The following is an 18273-nucleotide window of genomic DNA, read 5'->3' as shown; positions in this document are numbered from 1 at the left end:
TATTTTCCCAACAACAACCAAAAATCCATAATAAAGTAGTTTAAACGTGACGAGAGTGCAACGTGAGATGATGAAAGAGGTTGATGTGCTGATGTCAAAACTGAAATTAATTTCCAAGTTTGATTGACGATTCATTCCAAACTATAAAAAAAAGTCCGAATGAAAAATAAACGAATCTCAATTAAATGGAAACGAAAACAGTCGGCGGTAAATGCTGATAAAATGAGAAGTGAAAAAAAAAGAAAGTCAAACGAATGAACGTGACTTAATTTTAGTTTGGTGAATTACGCGGCATGCTCGTTTCCGCCGAGAGGATGATCCTGAAAAAGTTTTTTTTTAAAAACATTCGATACTTTTCGATTCGTTCTTTTTTGTTGAATAATGAAAAAAAAGTTTGATGCAGAGGATGGGATCTGAGATCCTCTTGTGAATTTCATTTGTCATAGCCATTCGCATCAAGTATCAATACAATTTGAAGATTCGATTTCCATGTTTTGCCTCCCAAATCGGTTCTCATTAAATTCAATTGATTTCTGGCAATGACATTCAAGTTTCCATGTTCTAATCCCCAATTCGAAAGAATAAAAAAAAGTCGGATTCGTGTGAACGAGCGCATCACACAAAAAAAAGTATGTTCAGCTGTGATGAATTCACCGAAACAAACAAAAAGAGAGTGACACTCATTCGCCAGCACATTTCCCAGTCAAATCACCTATTATAACAACTAATGCGTACTTTCAATGCCTCGTTTTATTCGAAGTGAATGTTGCAATAAACTTAATTTGATGCGATGAGATATTGTATCGATACGTATAACCTAGATCTTGTCCAAAGCGGAAAAAAGTGATGTTTTTTTCTCTCTTTCTATCTCATTCAATTGTTATCTTTATTGTTGCATAAAAAGGGAGATACGGAAATGACTGCGTCACCTGCCACAAATTATATTCATAAATTTATATATGTTATTTAAATGAAACCCATGTGCTTGGGATCGCTGTTGTTGCCGTTTTTTTTCTGCTGCTGTTTGCTCAAAAGCGGAAAGTGAGCATCTGCGAGTACGATGAATATTTTTTTTAACGCATAATATCGACACACGAAAACGGGAAGTGTGCCGTCAAAATCCAATCGATTTGCCTTTTCATTTGGTTTTCCTGTGATTTGAATTTTTCCATGCCAACGATATAATTTAATGGGGTCAATTTCGATTCATAATAATTTTTTGTTATTCAAAAATGAATATAAATTTCGTTCGTGCCTGTCATTTTCTCACATTAAACAAGATATGCGTGTTGTAAAATGCGTTTGAAATGAATTTCAAATGCTGTTTCAAAATATAAATTTCATTTGAAATGCAACTAATCAATTTTAATTGGACACAATGCACCAACATCACCAGTTTTAAGCCGCGTAAACAACGCTCGCACGATTATATCACATCTCTTTTTACAGCAAATCAACGATCTAAATCTAGAATCAAAAGACAAATCTTTTGAATGTAATCCAAGATGTGGACCATTACATCATTGCCAGCACATTTATTTCCGTTGGATCACCATACATAATGTATGATAGATTTAATAGTTGCATTCAATCTATTTCTCATTTCGTTGAGGGTTTTTTCTTTATCTCGAAAGATCAACAAGCAATAATTAGCTAAAAATGAGTTTCTCGCATACATTTGTCAACGACCGGTTTTATTTGATTTCATTAAATTAACGAAACGAAAAAAAAGCGACTGCACCGAAATGATCTAATGATATATGGTCGTTCAAATGTGAAAGGCGGTTGAAAAATTGAAGAGACATTGACCGGCGACATATTGTTCATGTGTGTAGCATTTTCAAACGGACAACTAGTACAAACAACAAGTGAATTGTTATACATATCGATTGAAATTGGCCCATTTTTATGTCTGTATTCATTGTTTGTACCATAGCCCACAAATAGCTATAAATAAAAAGTCGTAAATAAAAATGCGATTTTTTTTTATCGATGTGATTCTTTGTCATTCTCTCTTTGTCTCTCCGGTGGCCGAGACTTGGCTTGGCTCCGCTTGGTTTGGGTTGGTTGCACCAATTCTCGCGGTGAAATAAATATAAAATGTGTGATTGCGAGAAAAATCCATAAACACAACATAAGTCACAGTCGTTGTTTTGCTGCGGTAAAATTCAATAAATGTTCACCATTCGAAATGTGTTATTATGCTCTGAAATACTTTGTGTACAAGTGCGAATGAGCGAGTGAACGGAAAAAGTGCAATGCAAACAGAAAATCATGTCGGAAATATTTGTAACAAGAAATGAGGTAGAATACTCTTGTTTTTGATCATGTCAGCCGAGAAGCAATTAAATGCAATTCAATTGTACATCAAACTGAGATGTTGCGTGGAAAATGCGCGGCTTCAGACAGACAGACACACATGCACAATAGAGCAAAAATAGTGTTCACCTGCTCAAGACATAAAATTGGTATGCATTTTATTTCTGATGAGAAAAAAGAGTAGCAGAAATGATGCAATTTGCAGTTTTACGGTGTTTTTTTTCTCAACATGGCGTTCCATCAGCAATGGCAAACATCCGAACGGTGCATTACTGACAAGCGAATAGCCGGGCACAGCAAATACAAACAAAAATTCCATGCAATTTTCAGTGTGCGAGGCGAATATGCAGCACCAATTCCATCGGCATGCTAAAAATCAATACGCCTTTTTCTCCCCCTCGGCTCATTCTATCTCTATCTCCAGTTTTTTGTGCATTAATTGAGAGAATATTAATTCCATGGGTTGTGTGCAATGGCTGCAATGCAAACAATTCACAATGAGATGTGCGATTTTCTGGTTTCGTCCCATTTCGTTGCATATCCATTCGAGCGGTTCGTTGCGATATCACAGTGGCAATATGCATCGTGATTAATGCGTATTGGTACACAAATATTTATTGGACTTTATAATGCAAACACAGTTCGAATGCACTGGCCATGGTGAAGAACTCTCTTTTTTTTCTGCTCTCTCTCGCTGTGTTTGAGTTTAAGCTTATCGATCGCAACAAATTCATTGCAACATCAAGAAATGGCAGGAAAAAATGAAATAAAACAAAGATTAGAATGGAATAGAATTTGCAAAAAAAAATCGGTGCATAAGCCCTGTCTCCATAGTAATCAAACTCGTAAAAATAAGCGACTGGTAGATAGAAACAAATGATTGAGGGGCATTGAGCATACTAAGCACTTCAATCAATTGCGCTTTCATTTCAATTTATTCGATTTGCCCGCTTGCTTTTGTTTATGTTGCGTTCAACATTTTCGATATATATCTGGCTGATGCATCATTTCGTTAAACATGCAAACGGTTCAATTTCGAAGCGGAAAAATGTTCTATTCGCTTCACGCAGAGAAAGAGCGAGAGAAACCATGAGCAAAAGCATTTAAATTTCGTTCAACCAAACGAGTAAGTGGCTGCTACAAAATTGCACGAACAATAAAATTAAAGACTTGAAACATTTTAAGTGCTAAACATTATATGGCAATAACAACGTTGTGAGATGATTTTTCGTTGGCGTGTTCCGTTCTTTTACGTTTTTTTTCTCGTTTGTTTTATTTCATCTGCAGTCGCAAACATGCTGATATCATACAAGCGATGCTAAACATGCTGACGCTTTTAACGACCATCTCGACATGTGCGCGCAAGCATGCCCGTTTTCAGCGCTTTGTAATCATTTATAATGTTGAAGTGGAGCGAAATGCATATTTCTCATTTCAATGTTTTGGAATATTAGCGTTGGACATGCTTAAAGATGTAAATTTCGTTGGTCATTATCTCTGTCGTTCTCCCTTGGCCTCGGAAGAACGGAAGGAGTCAACATGAAATCATCATTAAATGTGACATTTTCACACAAATAAAATAGAAAAAATCCAGCGAAGTTGTGGCTTCGTCTCGGATCGTTTTCCGGTGGAGTGGAAAATTTCTGCCACGAAAACATTATTAAAACGGATTAATTTATGTAATTCAAGACATTTGACATGGGAAATTAGACGCTTATTTTTCTTCTGTATAATGATTTTTGAGAGTAATGACTATAGAAATGTGTTCTAAGTTCATGTTCTTACTTCTTTTTCTCTCTCTCTCTCTGTTTTTCAGACTGCTCAATCGAATTTTCACAACCAAAAACTGTTCGAAGAGACACCGTCATCGTCGTTGCTTCGTTCATCAACGTACAATCAACGCCAAGAACAACGATATTTGTTGCAAGCTCAGCTCGAACAAGAGCTGTTGCAGAATCAAATCCATCAACGCTACTTGGAACATCGATATTCTGTGCCACAACCGCATCGAAACGACTACGAAAAACTGCCACACACAACGTTGCTCAACACCACCAAATCACATCAACAACAAAAATACCATTCGTATAATCCATACTATCAGACATTGGACAATAGAGTTGTGCCATCGTCAAACACCGTTCACACCAATTTGAATAACACTAGCGATCGATTCACAAAGCAAATTAATTTTAATTTGAATAACATCAATCATTATTACAATAATACGAAACATTGTGCGGACGAGACAGGTGCTGCGAGTGCTGGTGCTAGTACCGCTGCTGCTGCTGCTGCTGCAGCCAACACACACCTATCATCAATACCAAAATCAATTGGTTACAATACGTGCAACAATAACACCATTGCAAAGACAAAGCCTTATCACAACAATATTGGTAGCGGTAAGAAATACGACAATAATCGCAATAATCACGACACGTACATCGACTACTATCTACAAAAGCCAATTAAAATGCAAAGCGCGGAAATCATCATCGAACACAGTCAATTAGTGCTGAATGGAAATGCGAACAGCAATGACAACACAAATCCAACAAATCCCATGCATCGAAACAATCACTATACGCAGGTAAAATTTTCATCTCTTAACATTTCTCATCTCTTGTACGATTGTGAATCGATATATACATAATGATTGAAATGTGATATGGCTCGAACGTTGAAACAAACACAATACAACCGGGCTCATTAGCAGCTTCAACTCACTTTGTAACTAGTTTTGCTAAAGTATACAATGGAACTTTTTGTGCATCACAACACACAAATTCACACACGCATCGATTGAAGCCATAATCCCGGCTCAAATTCAAAAGCAGCAACTCAACTTTATCTTTCGATACAAATTGCATTTTCACATTATCCTTTTTAAGCCAATGACAAACTCATGTAAATCTATCCAATTAAAACCATTCTACGTTTCGTCTCTGTTACCCATTCCATCATTCTCTGTTATCTCCCCATACGCCAATTGCCATTACATACGAAACATTTTAATTCAGGTGAATATCGTCGGTTACTATTTTTCTTAATTAAGTATCTTTTTGCTTTGTCGTCAAAATTTGCGACAAACAGACAAAAGGGATCCGGCAAATCAAGATGATGGTAAATTATCATTTTGTTAGATAAATGTTTCTCCTTTTAATTGATGTACGATTACACAGTCTTTGTTATCGGAGTTTGGAGTTTGGATTAAAGTTTACGTCAAAGCAATTTGAAGGGATTAGTAATTTCGTAACAAGGCTTTATTTCATTTGTCTGTTTCACGTGAGAATGATGCCCTTTAGTCTTTGGATACGCGATGAGAACGGTAAATCGGTAACAGAACTGCTGAGAAATTTCTAAACAATTTTTGTTTTGTATTGCCTGAACCGTGCGAAAAATACTGAAATTCAACTTTTAGCCAAAGTTTTTTGTACATTTTATAAAGTTTTTCAATTGTTCAAATTTTAGATACTTAACCAAATGTTTTTCTTCATGGTTTCACCAATGAAAACATCATTAAATCAATTATTTCGCTGATCTCACCAAATTTTGATAATCTCCCTAATGTTGCACGGTAATCTGATTGAAATTTGCCCTTTTTTTACTTCCTCATAAGCTCATTTGGTTGATGGGTCGCTGTGATAATGAACCTTTCGAATAACTGCCCCTTAACCGTCCACAGTAATTGGCAAATCTTTTTGTTTGATTTTGTTGAATCGGAAAATGAGTTTATGGAGGGAAAAAAATGAAGCAAGACAAATTAGAATGGTATCGCTTGAATGGCTTAAATTACCGAGTGTAAAGTGTTTTTGTTTATGATCGACCAGCGCTTATCTATCGGTTGACGTGAAAATACAGTTCGTTTTGTTTATTCGTCCTTGCAGTGCCTCCTTACACCGAACCATCTTTGTTTACGTATAAATTATGTTTACTTTGTGAAAACACCACCTGCCAAACGATTGAACGGACATGAAAATATTTTCGCTTGATTTCCGCCAATGTGATTGCCATTTTGAGATTACACGCTCATCGCATCGATGTCTGTTTTTATTACTTCCTTTCGTCTTTTTTTCTCTTTCTATCTCTATCTCCTTCCATCTCTCTCCATCTCCTCTATCTCTGTGTGTGTGTCTCTTTCTCCTGATTTTGACTTTTTTCCTTATTCTTCGAAACTAAGGTAAAGTCTAACACAGGGATAGCAATCGCATAGGAATAAAAAAGAAAAACTTAACCCATAATTTCGCCTTTGTCTTCGTTCTCTTGATTTTGATCTCGAATGGTGAAAAAAGAAAGAAAAAACGAGATGAAAGCCCCTGTTTCAATATAATTTTCTTTACGGCACACTTTGCTTTTCATTCACGGTACAATCATCGTAAGAGCCACAATGATAGCAGCAGTAGCAGCATCAGGAGCAGCAACACACACAAACACACACATGAGAAAAAAAAATCAATATCAGGATAATACATGTACCTTCGTATACGAGTAAGCTCAGCGTTGTTACCAGCACAAGTTGAAAGAGAAATGGAATGTTGCTTGGTAAACGAGATGGAATCAAATTAGACAATATGTGCTCGCATATATTGCAACCAGCTTAAACCAGCACGTTCATGCTCTTTTTTTTGTATTTGAAATTTTTCTTCGGAATTCGCATTTTTGAGCTTGATTGTTTCATTTTCCGCCATAATACATTTTCAATAAAATAAATAAACGATCAGATCGGATTTTTTTCTCTCTTCTGGTTGACATAAATTCTAAATGGAAATGATGTAGATAATGTGCATTGATTTTTGGTTACGAAAGCGAATTTGGTGCGAATGTGTGTTTGTTCAAGCCGAAAATCGGAACTAATGGCAGTATGATACCTGGAAGCGCATTGTTTAAAAATGTGGCAGAAGCTGCTGGTGAAATTATGTACGAACACGTCAAATCTCCGCGTATTGCTTATGGAAATAATAATGGAAAGAGATTTACATAAATGAAAAAGATATGAAATGCTGTGGCAACATGGCTTTTCAACTTCAGCACGTCTTGCCTCGCCTCGATGTTGCGAAATCTGTCAAAAATGGCATGAAGATTACATTTTTCTTTTCTCACACTCTCTTCGCCTGCACCCCGAAACACAAATCCACTGAAAAGCTAGCGGCTTTTAAGTTGGCGCAAGAACGTGCTTTTGTTGAGCAAAAAGCCGCTAGTTCTTTTTCTCTCATGTGTGTGGAGATGAGAATGATATTAGCCAAGTTTTTACTGAACATCCAAAGAATAAACAAAACATCAGGTGAAATTGATTGGTTGAGCGCACACACTTTCAGCATGCTCAAAATCAATCAATACACGATTATTCCGTTTGCGGTTGCTATATCTTTTCGATGAGCATTCACTCAAGTTGTTGCCACACTATGAGATAACATTCATTCATACGGAGAAAGAAAAAGAGAAATTGCACCAAAAATAAACCGAATGGAATCAAGTAGTTCAATCTGGTTGAATATCAAAGAAAACCGAATGATTTCAATCAGCATTATACGATAGGATTGTTGTCAACAATAATAATAAGCGGCTAATATTTGTGTGATGTATTCACACAAAGAGGTAGAGCAAACAATACCCATCGAGAGAGAGATAGCGAATATGACACAAACCAAAATGAAATACGACAATATCACACACACAGTTTGCACAGTCATTTATTTATTTTGGATTCAGTTGTCAGCCAACCTCCCCCTCTGAAGTGATCAAATAATGTCGGACCTTTTGTCAATTGGTGCGGATATATGCTTTTTGTTGTCACAATAAACATCAAACAACTTCCAGTTAATATCCAAAGTCAATACGAAATATACTTGCTTTGCACTTGTACGACACAAATATGCGAATCGATTCATGCGGTTTGCTCATTGTCAGGATATTTATTTTGAAGAGAAAAAAAATTCATGCTCAGTTATGAATGTGTGTTGTGAGCACGTCAAATATTTCAAATACTTGAGAGATGCTTCGAATATACTTGCGAGGTGCATGTATAATGGTAGTTAGTATATTTGAATCTAATGGAATTCAATTGTTATTTTGCAGATTGTAGCTGCGTTAGCCGTTTCGCTTGGACCTCTGGCCGCTGGTTTGGGTAAAGGTTATTCGAGTCCAGCCATTGCTAGCCTTCAAGAGCTACAGATTAGACCACGTGGAAATTACACCTCATTCACAATTAGTGACCAGCAAGCCAGTTGGGTAGCTAGTTTATCATTATTAGGTAAGTCAACACCATTCCCACTTCACAGATTATCGTTTCAAACCAGTTTATGTACATTTGCCTTAATCGATCAGAATATACCTTTAAAGGATGAGCACCTCTTTTTTCAGTCGAAAAGTGCTATTTTCTGGAGAAAATTGAAATAGTTTTGCTTAACAATGAAACGGAAATTGTTAGATCTTCTGCATGCAGTGCACTAAAAGGCCGGAAAATCGATTATTCCATGAGATAATCAGCTTGATGACGTTTTTACTTTGTGAAAAAGAGTACTTCAACCGACACTTTGAAATTACCAGTTCTCTTTTACTCATTTTCGCCCGTTTCCAATTTCACCATGCAATTTTCATCGGTTTTTTTTTCTTGCCAGTTGAAGATGCATTAGCGACACATACCGAATTTTCCCCTTTTCTATGTGCTTCACGTTGCCAATATCAATGTTATTCCACATCCACATTTGCTTTTACTTTTGCTTCGCACTAGCCTCGAACCAGGGTATTCCTTTTGACTGATTTTTTTTTCACTGCTACTAGTTTGGTTGATTATATCCGAATGCTGAAAAGCTTATTAAATGGACCATTTTTTGTGCTATCGTTTTGATTCGGGTCCGTCCGTTTTAAATCCTTATTACTTTCGGAGCGGCGCACATATAAACACAGTACACACACAGCATCAAAAAATTTCGAATCCTTTTTTGTGAGCTTGTACATGGAACAAAGCACTTTTTTTTCGCCGTCAGTTTATTTGAATGTCTCGTTATGACTACCGTTGAAATTGTAATTTTATTTTAAATGTTCAAGCGAAATGATGAAAAAAGGGAACGAAAGACAGAGAAGGAGCGAGGAGGAGAGAAAGAGTATAAAGAACTTTCCGTTTTGTAGCCGATTGAATTGATGCTGTTGTGCGTTTAATGTTATTACCATCGACTAGAAATATTACGGTCAACATTTCTTGTTGTTGTTGTTGTTGTTCTGTGCATCAGAACTCGGAACACATAAAAGAAGCAATTTGAGCCGAAACGATAATTTTATTTTCCCATTAATTTTTTCTCTGTTTTTTTTTCTTGGTGTGTGTATGCACAGGTGCCCTGTTTGGCGGTGTTCTAGGGGGATTCTTTTTACAGTATGGCCGTCGCAGACTGTTGACACTGATGTCGGTGCCGTTTTCTTTGTCCTGGTTGGTCACCGTGTTTGCTAAATCGGTTGAAACCATGTTTGCCACCGCATTCATCGGTGGATTCTGTTGTTCGATCGTTTCAATGGTCACACAGGTATGTATGAGAGAGAGAGAGCATTGCGACAAACTGCCGCATTGATGGATACAGAATCGAATAGAGAGAAAGAGAGTAAGAACGAGAGTGAAAAATCAATAATTCCAAAAATTTGGTGTTTTATTTTTCTAGGTGTACATTAGTGAAATAGCATCACCGGATATTCGTGGTTTTCTGTCGGCAATTCAGAAGATTAGCGGCCACATCGGCATATTGATATCGTTTTCATTAGGAGCATATCTCGATTGGCGCCAATTGGCCATGCTCGTTTCAATCGCACCAATGCTACTATTTCTCACTGTGATCTACATACCAGAAACGCCAAGCTTTTTAGTGTTAAATGGCCGTGACGATGAAGCTTACAGGTAAATTTCCATTTTTTGTGCCGTCGAAATAGTCTTGCGGTTTGTCATAAATTGAAAAAAAAACCGAGAATTAAAATTGTTTCATCAAAATCCGCTAACCGATAATCCATTCCACAGATCATTGCAATGGCTCCGTGGTCCAAATAAAAACATTGAATTGGAATTAGAAACGATTCGGTCGAATGTTCGTGCCGTGCGACCGCGACAAAATCCATTCCCAGCGCTAGCCACAGGAAATTTGCTGTCAAAGGCGTCAATGCAAACCATTTATACAAATATTAAATCGGTACTTAAAAATGTGCGAATCATTAAGCCTGTATCAATAACTTGTGGCCTTATGGTGTTTCAACGATTTACAGGTAACGCATACACAACCAGAGATTAGCATGTGTTTTGGTCACACCATCCAATCTAATCTCACATTTAATAATGAAATTAAAAAAAACCCTTCGTTTCATTCCACAGGGGCTAATTCATTTGGTTTCTATGCCGTAAACATATTTCGTCAAACATTCAGCGGTCTGAATCCACACGGTGGTGCGATTGCTGTTGCATTTGTGCAATTGTTGGCTGCCATGTTATCAGGTCTGCTGATCGACACCGTGGGCCGTATTCCATTGTTGATCGTCAGCAGTGTATTCATGTCGTTGGCACTAGCATCGTTCGGGTCATACGTGTACTATGAACAATCAAATAAATTAATTGCGAGCACCAATTTTGATATGGATGCGGCCGCATCAGTCAATACTGATTGGATCCCATTGTTGTGCGTGCTCGTGTTCACTATTGCATTTTCATTGGGTAAGCAAAATTTCGAATTAAAACTAGAAAACCGGTTTCGGTTCCTTCGCATTCCATCTACATGGAATGATGGAAATATTTTTAATCGAGTTTTCATTGGGGAACAAAAAACACAAATTAATCGCTCAATTAAATTTTATGTGTGCTGATCATAAAATAATAAAGAAGTTTCTTTAGTTTTTATTGCATCGTCGCACTCACAATCAAAAGCAATCAACCAACTGAATTATGTCTGAGAAATTGAATGTTTTTGTGCGTTTCGTTTCAGGTATTTCGCCGATATCATCGTTGCTAGTTGGTGAACTATTTCCACTTGAATATCGCGGCATTGGCAGCAGCATAGCGACTAGCTTCAGCTACTTTTGCGCGTTCATCAGCGTCAAAACGTTTATCGATTTCCAGGTATGTGCATTTAAAAAAAACGGAATCGGTAATCAAAACGAGTGCCTGTTTTATTACATAGATGGATCTTATAGAACAACTCATTTATTCACACCTCTCTCTTTTATTCTCTCATTTTCTAGGACTGGTTTGGATTACACGGTGCATTTTGGCTGTATGCGGGCATCTCGTGCTGTGGCCTATTTTTCGTTGTGTCGTGTGTGCCAGAAACGAGAGGCAGGGATCTTGACGAAATGGATCCAAAATACGAACGAACCATGACAATAAATCGATGAGATATGGGAACTCACGTAGAATATTTAGTGTAGTTTTTGTAGAATTCTATGAGTTTTTTTTTCATTATTTAGACATTTATTTTATCGTATGCATTTTTTTATGTTGCAATTTAGGCGCGCGTCAAAGGTGAATGCGTGTGTATGTGTACAGCTGAAAATGAAACTTGTGTAGTTGATTCATGTGCCGCTTATTCTTTTTTACTAATTTGACGTCAGAGTATATATTCTTTTGCTTTTCAATTTAATGAAGAAGAAAAAAAAACCACTCATTTGTCTGCTTGAACATATGTGCTACTCGAAAAGTATTAGCTTAATTATTTTATACGCAATGCGCACACATACATATTAAGCATTTCCGTTTGGGTTTTCTCTCTTTCGTTAGTGACAGCTTTTTTCGCTTAGAGGAAATTAAGTAGTTTTAAAATACAACCAAAATCAAACCAATTTATGAAATTGTACAATAATCATATCGACAGGTACTATTGCGTATCTCAAGCCAATGTGATGATGATATGAAAAGAGAAGAGTTTTTTTCTTTTTGGATTATTATCATTTTTTCGATCACAAACATCATATCAGACACACACACACACACACACAATCACAAACACACGATCAAACGCAACGAATCGTTGATCGATTTCAAAGCGATATTACATTACTGTAATTGGTGCACAATTTTTTATTCTCTGAAAATTTCGTCGTCATTAATTTTGAATAATAATGACTCATAGTTTTCGCTTGTGTTTTGTAAGAACGAGTTTTTTAAAGAATTATTCTTTAGTTTAATGTATTTATTTTTAGTTTGATAATTGTGAACTTATGCCAATGGCAATATGGTTTAATTCAATTTCAAAAGATTGTTTTTTTTTGTTGCTAAAAATTGAATCGTTCAGGCAAGAATTGTAACATGAAGCATATCGAATGGAAAAATATCGAAAATTTTGTTCGAATTCTCTCAATTGTGAAACTCATATTTTGTACTATGGCATGTAGTTTTTGATGTCAATTGTTCAACTGATGTTTGAAGTAAACATATTCCTCAATTCGAAATAAAAAACACTTTGAATTTTTAATAAAACAAATAATCCCCACGTAATCTTGCCGACGAATCATTTTTTAATGAGTTTTTTTTAACTCTTCTCTTAATTTCTTTTTGTTTAAAATTTAAACAGAATTTGAATTTCAAATTCAGAATCAAAATCATTTTGTTCAGGCACTCAAATCGATAGCACACATCTTTTTGTAGCAACAAATTAAACTATTTTTTTTTGTAGCAACGAAATACAATAACCAAAATTGTACCGACTTGATTTTGCATTGAGCAAAGAAAACTAAAATACCTAGACAATAAGTCAACTCAACCTGCTTGGCTTGATCAAAATTCAATTAAATTGGATCGTCTAATTTGTATGAGCGTTAAGAAATACGAGACAAATATCCTAATTGGTCATTAGTGCTTTAAATATTCTAATTAAATATAAACTCTAAACAAGAAACTGAAAACGTTTGAATGGAACATGTAATGCTGGTCGAAAATAAAAATCAAAAAGAAAAATTCATACCAATTTGTACAAAGACAATAAATAAATGAGAGTAACATGAATTCAATTTGGGCTAATGAAATGGATGCATCCATGAAAATATGTTTGGGAGAGGTCATTTTATCTCCAACTAAACTGTAATGTTCCACATTGACTTCCGGAGAATGGCGCACACTGATCTTGGAGCTTTGATAGCTTTAAACACTCTGGGCATTTGGCCATGGAGCTCAAAAAAAGGCACTTATTTTACTGCAAATCAGGTAGAAATTCGATTGTTGTTCTCAGTTTTTATGTTCTAAGTAAGTAAAATCAGGCGAATCAAAGATCCTAACAACCAGATGACAATAATAATGATATATAATGACCGCCACTTGTGCTCACATTTTACGCGCGCAAATGATATAAATCATACATACAAAATCTAACTAACAGAATACAATTAGAGCATAATATGTCTAGTTATCATCAAATTTAAAAAAAACGTATATTTAAGCAGAGAGAGAAAGGATCTATATACAACAAACATTCATATAAAACTTATATTTATTTTGTATTTGTAAATAGAGATGATGGGATGAAGCTCTACAAGAAAAACTGAGATCAAATGAATAAAAAAAATTAAAACGAGAGAAAAATGAAGAAAACTCGAACAATTGTCTATATTTCTTTTACTCATAGGAGACAAAATATAACGAAACACAAAACATAATCAATTCTTCAGTATTCTATCAATTCTTCAGTATTCTAATTTGTACATAAATGAGACGTGAACAATGCTATTTGACATTTCAATGCTACATGACTCTAGCTTGTTCACCACAAATCAAATTTGATTGGTCATTTTGCTTTCTTCTTACTAATATTTTTATGAAATAGAAAAAGCATCAAATATTCGCTTGTGACTTTGCATTTTTCAGTGGAAGAAAAGAAAAAAAATATTGAGATTCAATTAAATACAGCCCATGTTTTCTGACAATAACTAATACTTAAGATGTAACGTTATAGATCGCCGAATGAGCAAATGACAATAATCTGATTTTAGTCGCTAAATTGGCATCAACAGTCGAAATGCTTTGTAAAATTTAATCAAATAATAAGAAAACTGTTGATTTTTTCTGCTTATGAATCTGTATGAATGAACGAAGTGCATGCATTCATGTACAAATACCAAGTTGAAATCATTGCTGACGAACTTATGAATTTATAGCGATACTTAAAACACATACGAATAAATTATTGTAGTGATTACCATTATCAGCAAATTATACGAAGAATTATAGCTATTGAATAAATTGATACAAACATTTTAATTGAAACGGCATTTCTGCTAATATTCATTTTATTTTGCATTCAGTCCTCAATATTTCCATCTTTCTGGATTGATATGATGCAATTGAACCAATTTGCAAGAGTTTTTGAGAAGAATCTTTTTTTCTTTGAAGAGAAGAGGTCAAAAACTGGAAATAGAACATGAAGAATTGGCTTCACTACAAAGGAACCAATTGTTTGAAATTTGGCTATTTTTTCAATTATTCGTTCAAAAAAATAAAAACTACATCTTCCACATTCCTCAGCAAAAACAAAATAAAAATAAAAATATTGATTGATCACCTAAACCACTATACTTTTTCCAACTAAAATCCAAACTACAATAAATATCCATTCACCCGTCATTCATCCAGTCGTTAAAATTTAGAAACCAAAACCTTCAATTTTACATTTATTTCCCGTTTTCGATTCAGATTAAACGAATGAATCCTTGGAAAATATAGAAATTATTACAAAAAAAATCTTCCACATTCCGGTGCCTTCCATGCGTTGTGTATGAACATGAAATTATGATTATATACAAATGAAAATCCACAAATAGCGAATTCATTTCTTATCACTTCCACAGACACATACACACCTCGTTTTTTATTTCATTCTGTTCATACAATCAATTTTTGGGATAGTAATTTGTTTGGATAAATTCAGTTCCAAGTCAAAGAGAAGTGCATTTTTATTGACACACAACTAACCAATCAATTGTTTGAATTTAATGAAAAAAAAAATTCCCACAAGCACTCACACTTACACACACCATAGACCGATTTATTTATAACTCAGTATTGAAATGTTAATACAATCTCGTAGCTTTAAGATAATCCCCCTGTGAGTATTAATTTTGTAAATAAAGAATATGCAATGAAAAATAAGAGATATAAAAGTAGAGTCAACAGAAATACTGGCGAATAAAATTGTGGCAAGTACACAATGTGTCATTGACGAAGAAAATAAGCATTGCTCTATCTAGTATATGACGGACTAAAAATAAAGTGAAAGAAATGAGCGGGAAATGAAGACAATAATAATCCACTCGCAACCTGTATTTATTAAGTCTTTTTAAATGGTAGTATAAACAAAATTATAATCAACACAATTATAGCGAGTCCCCAATTTTATTAACAACTAACAAATATGGCATCGAATTCATCGATGGCTTGAAATGACACCAAATTTTTGTCGGCAATGTATGCAAAATGTTTGAGTAAATGAAAACGAAAATATATACTGCCACATACAGGCAGACAGTGAACTGCCATTGCAAATTAAATCAATGGATTTTCGTGTACATAAAAATAATCGCAGTTGAACTGTGTTGTTGTTACTTCAATTCAGGCACTCGAAAAACAAAAGTATTTTTATCCTTATTTATTTTTTATTAGGTGAACAAATTCGTTCTCAAGAAACTTCATAATTTTTGTATTAGAGAAGAAACACGTTTTACTTTCATAAAAAAAAAAAATATCAAAAGAATCGAAACGATATTACTATTTTGATCCACACACACACATCACGCGGTGACACAATATAAGACATTTTAAGGATGAATCCTGCCATTCGAATTACAAAATTATTACATAACATTACTAACAAATTGAGGCAAAAAGGAAAACGGTTGGAACGAACGAGATTGTATTTGCAAAATGGTAGACGAATGCAAACGAGAAAAAAAACCGTTTCGGTTGAATAGAATGAGAATTAGACGATGGTTAGACCCATCTCAGACCGATATTGTAGTAGGTATACACGAAACTAATGGCTTTGAATGATGATGGAAAAATTGATGCCACACACAAAGTAGTAGACAATAAAAATTGAATGAAAAAAAATTATCTAAAAGAACTTGTAATGGTGTTTGAATTTTTTTTCTTTGGTTGATATTGGAATATTTTTTGTTCATTTTTGAGACTGAAGATCGAAGTTTGGGTGAAGGTGGGCATCGAAGTACGATTTTATCATCTCTCTCGCGAGAAAAACTGTGTCCTTTGGTTTCTATGATGTCATAGAGGTAACGTAATAAGGTAAAGTAAATCAAGTTAACGTATATCTCTTGTTTGAAGTACAAAGATTTGAACAAAGGCATAAAAGCCTTTAATATGCCTATTTTGAAGTTTTGTCAGGATTTTTCTGTTGCTGTGTGACATTTGACAGTTGCAGTCAAGGTTGCGTTGTAAATAAACAAAAACAAACCACACCTAACCTCAACATTAGCTCAGCAGAGGTTGATTTTGGTGTAATATTGATGTTGATGCATTTATAAGATCACGACAATCATGCAGAGATATGGAAATGATGACTTACCTAACGGAGGCATCGAATGGAATGTTTCACAGTCAACCAAAAAGCCGCCCGTCTGCACGGCACCCAATGCCAGCAAGCGTTTCGTTAGATAGTCAATAGTAATGGGACCAGTTTTGTTCTCTAGAACCGGGAATGGTTGAAGACTACACCACAAATACCAAGAGAAAGACAATAAATAAACACATGAACAATTAATCGTCACCCATTTGAATAGATTTAATCAAACAGCACAGCGGCAAAGGGGGATTTAAAGTCGGAATCGTCGATTCACGGCTTTTGAAACATATTCTTACATTGTAACACCCATATTTGCAGTGTTCGGAAGGCTATTCAAACATAAGCTACTATAAATTCACAGTAAACTTCACTAGAACAATGCCAATTAACAGTTGTTAGTCACAGAATTCCACAAAAATGTATCGCAATACCGGCTTAATTACTTCCAGTCGCGAATGCATACACATAAACCGAGACAGAGTCTTGTCAAAACCTTGAAATTGTTTTCATTAGACATATGACATGTATAATACGCACGCACACATATCAGCTGCAACGCTTATATAAAACACTACTACGGGTCATACGTAGTTCGGTTTGTGTTCGATGTATTTGTTTCTGTATAACAGCTGGTTAGGTGCAAAAGTTGGGAACTTTGAAAAGATTATGCTTTATATGGGACTCGAGCAATGTGCATGCAATATTTTCTTTTTAAAGCGGTTTTTGCTTGGAGATAAATGCAATTTATGAGTTAATTTGATGAAATCTAAATTTAGACAAAAATCTTTCAGCAAAATTTGAAATTCATTTCTTTTGGAACTCCCACGGAATGGAAAAGTGTTGACGTAATATGTACAACACAAGATGGTAATGAAAGAACAAGAGCAATTCCTTATTTTTCTTTCCAATCTATTCGGAACGAGTGTTCTATGGTCTCAATTATCTTTGCGGTTGCTTGATTCAATCAAATGATTTGCATGAAATTATCGATGACTGCACAAACCCTTAATTATGATTGACATGACACGTTCGGGCACGTTCATTACCATTTCTTCAGCGGCAAGCTGCTATGCTACATACATTGAGGATTTTCACTTCGTTACGATTGGCTTGCAATTGAAATTGCATAGTAAATATGCTAAAATAACCAAAGATAATTTTCGCTGGATGCGAATATTTAGCGCGCTTCGATGAAAAATGTCAAGAGTTTTGCTCCTTTTTTCGCTTCGTGGAATTTTTTCTCTGGATGACTCGAGACGCACAAAGAGATATCCGAAGAAGATTGGTTTGAGTGGTGGCTTTTCACAGTTTTAAGAAATTTAATATTTCATGTGTCAATTAGCGCCTCTTCAGTTACCAATCTATAGGATGTTGGCAGTGGTTCATTCTTTACTTCTTTTTTTTCATATTGAACGGAAATCGTATA

General features: G+C 35.1%; 2 protein-coding genes across 2 annotated transcripts in view; one reads left to right on the top strand and one right to left on the bottom strand.

Annotated features, from left to right (window-relative positions):
* Window positions 1-12739, top strand: part of LOC129564879 (facilitated trehalose transporter Tret1-like) — a 52267-nt gene extending 39528 nt beyond the window's left edge. The window contains exons 3-10 of the mRNA XM_055439080.1: window positions 4136-4909; window positions 8395-8569; window positions 9649-9836; window positions 9969-10201; window positions 10319-10560; window positions 10667-11002; window positions 11271-11404; window positions 11527-12739. Coding sequence (XP_055295055.1) covers window positions 4136-4909; window positions 8395-8569; window positions 9649-9836; window positions 9969-10201; window positions 10319-10560; window positions 10667-11002; window positions 11271-11404; window positions 11527-11679 — 2235 coding nt within the window. The 3' untranslated portion in view covers window positions 11680-12739. The remainder of the gene's footprint in view (window positions 1-4135; window positions 4910-8394; window positions 8570-9648; window positions 9837-9968; window positions 10202-10318; window positions 10561-10666; window positions 11003-11270; window positions 11405-11526) is intronic.
* LOC129564880 (mediator of RNA polymerase II transcription subunit 20) overlaps window positions 1-17358 on the bottom strand; it is a 60377-nt gene extending 43019 nt beyond the window's left edge. The window contains exons 1-2 of the mRNA XM_055439081.1: window positions 17144-17358; window positions 16851-16993 (exon numbers count right to left, since the gene is read on the bottom strand). Coding sequence (XP_055295056.1) covers window positions 16851-16993; window positions 17144-17157 — 157 coding nt within the window. The 5' untranslated portion in view covers window positions 17158-17358. The remainder of the gene's footprint in view (window positions 1-16850; window positions 16994-17143) is intronic.
* Between the last annotated feature and the right edge of the window lie 915 nt (window positions 17359-18273).

The sequence above is a fragment of the Sitodiplosis mosellana genome, unplaced genomic scaffold (assembly GCF_009176505.1).
Source record: "Sitodiplosis mosellana isolate CC-2019 unplaced genomic scaffold, AAFC_SMos_1.0 Smas_scaffold_2, whole genome shotgun sequence".
In the NCBI taxonomy this organism is placed as follows: domain Eukaryota; kingdom Metazoa; phylum Arthropoda; class Insecta; order Diptera; family Cecidomyiidae; genus Sitodiplosis; species Sitodiplosis mosellana.
Note: the sequence above shows the minus strand (reverse complement) of the source record. Positions and strands in the feature narration are given on the sequence as shown.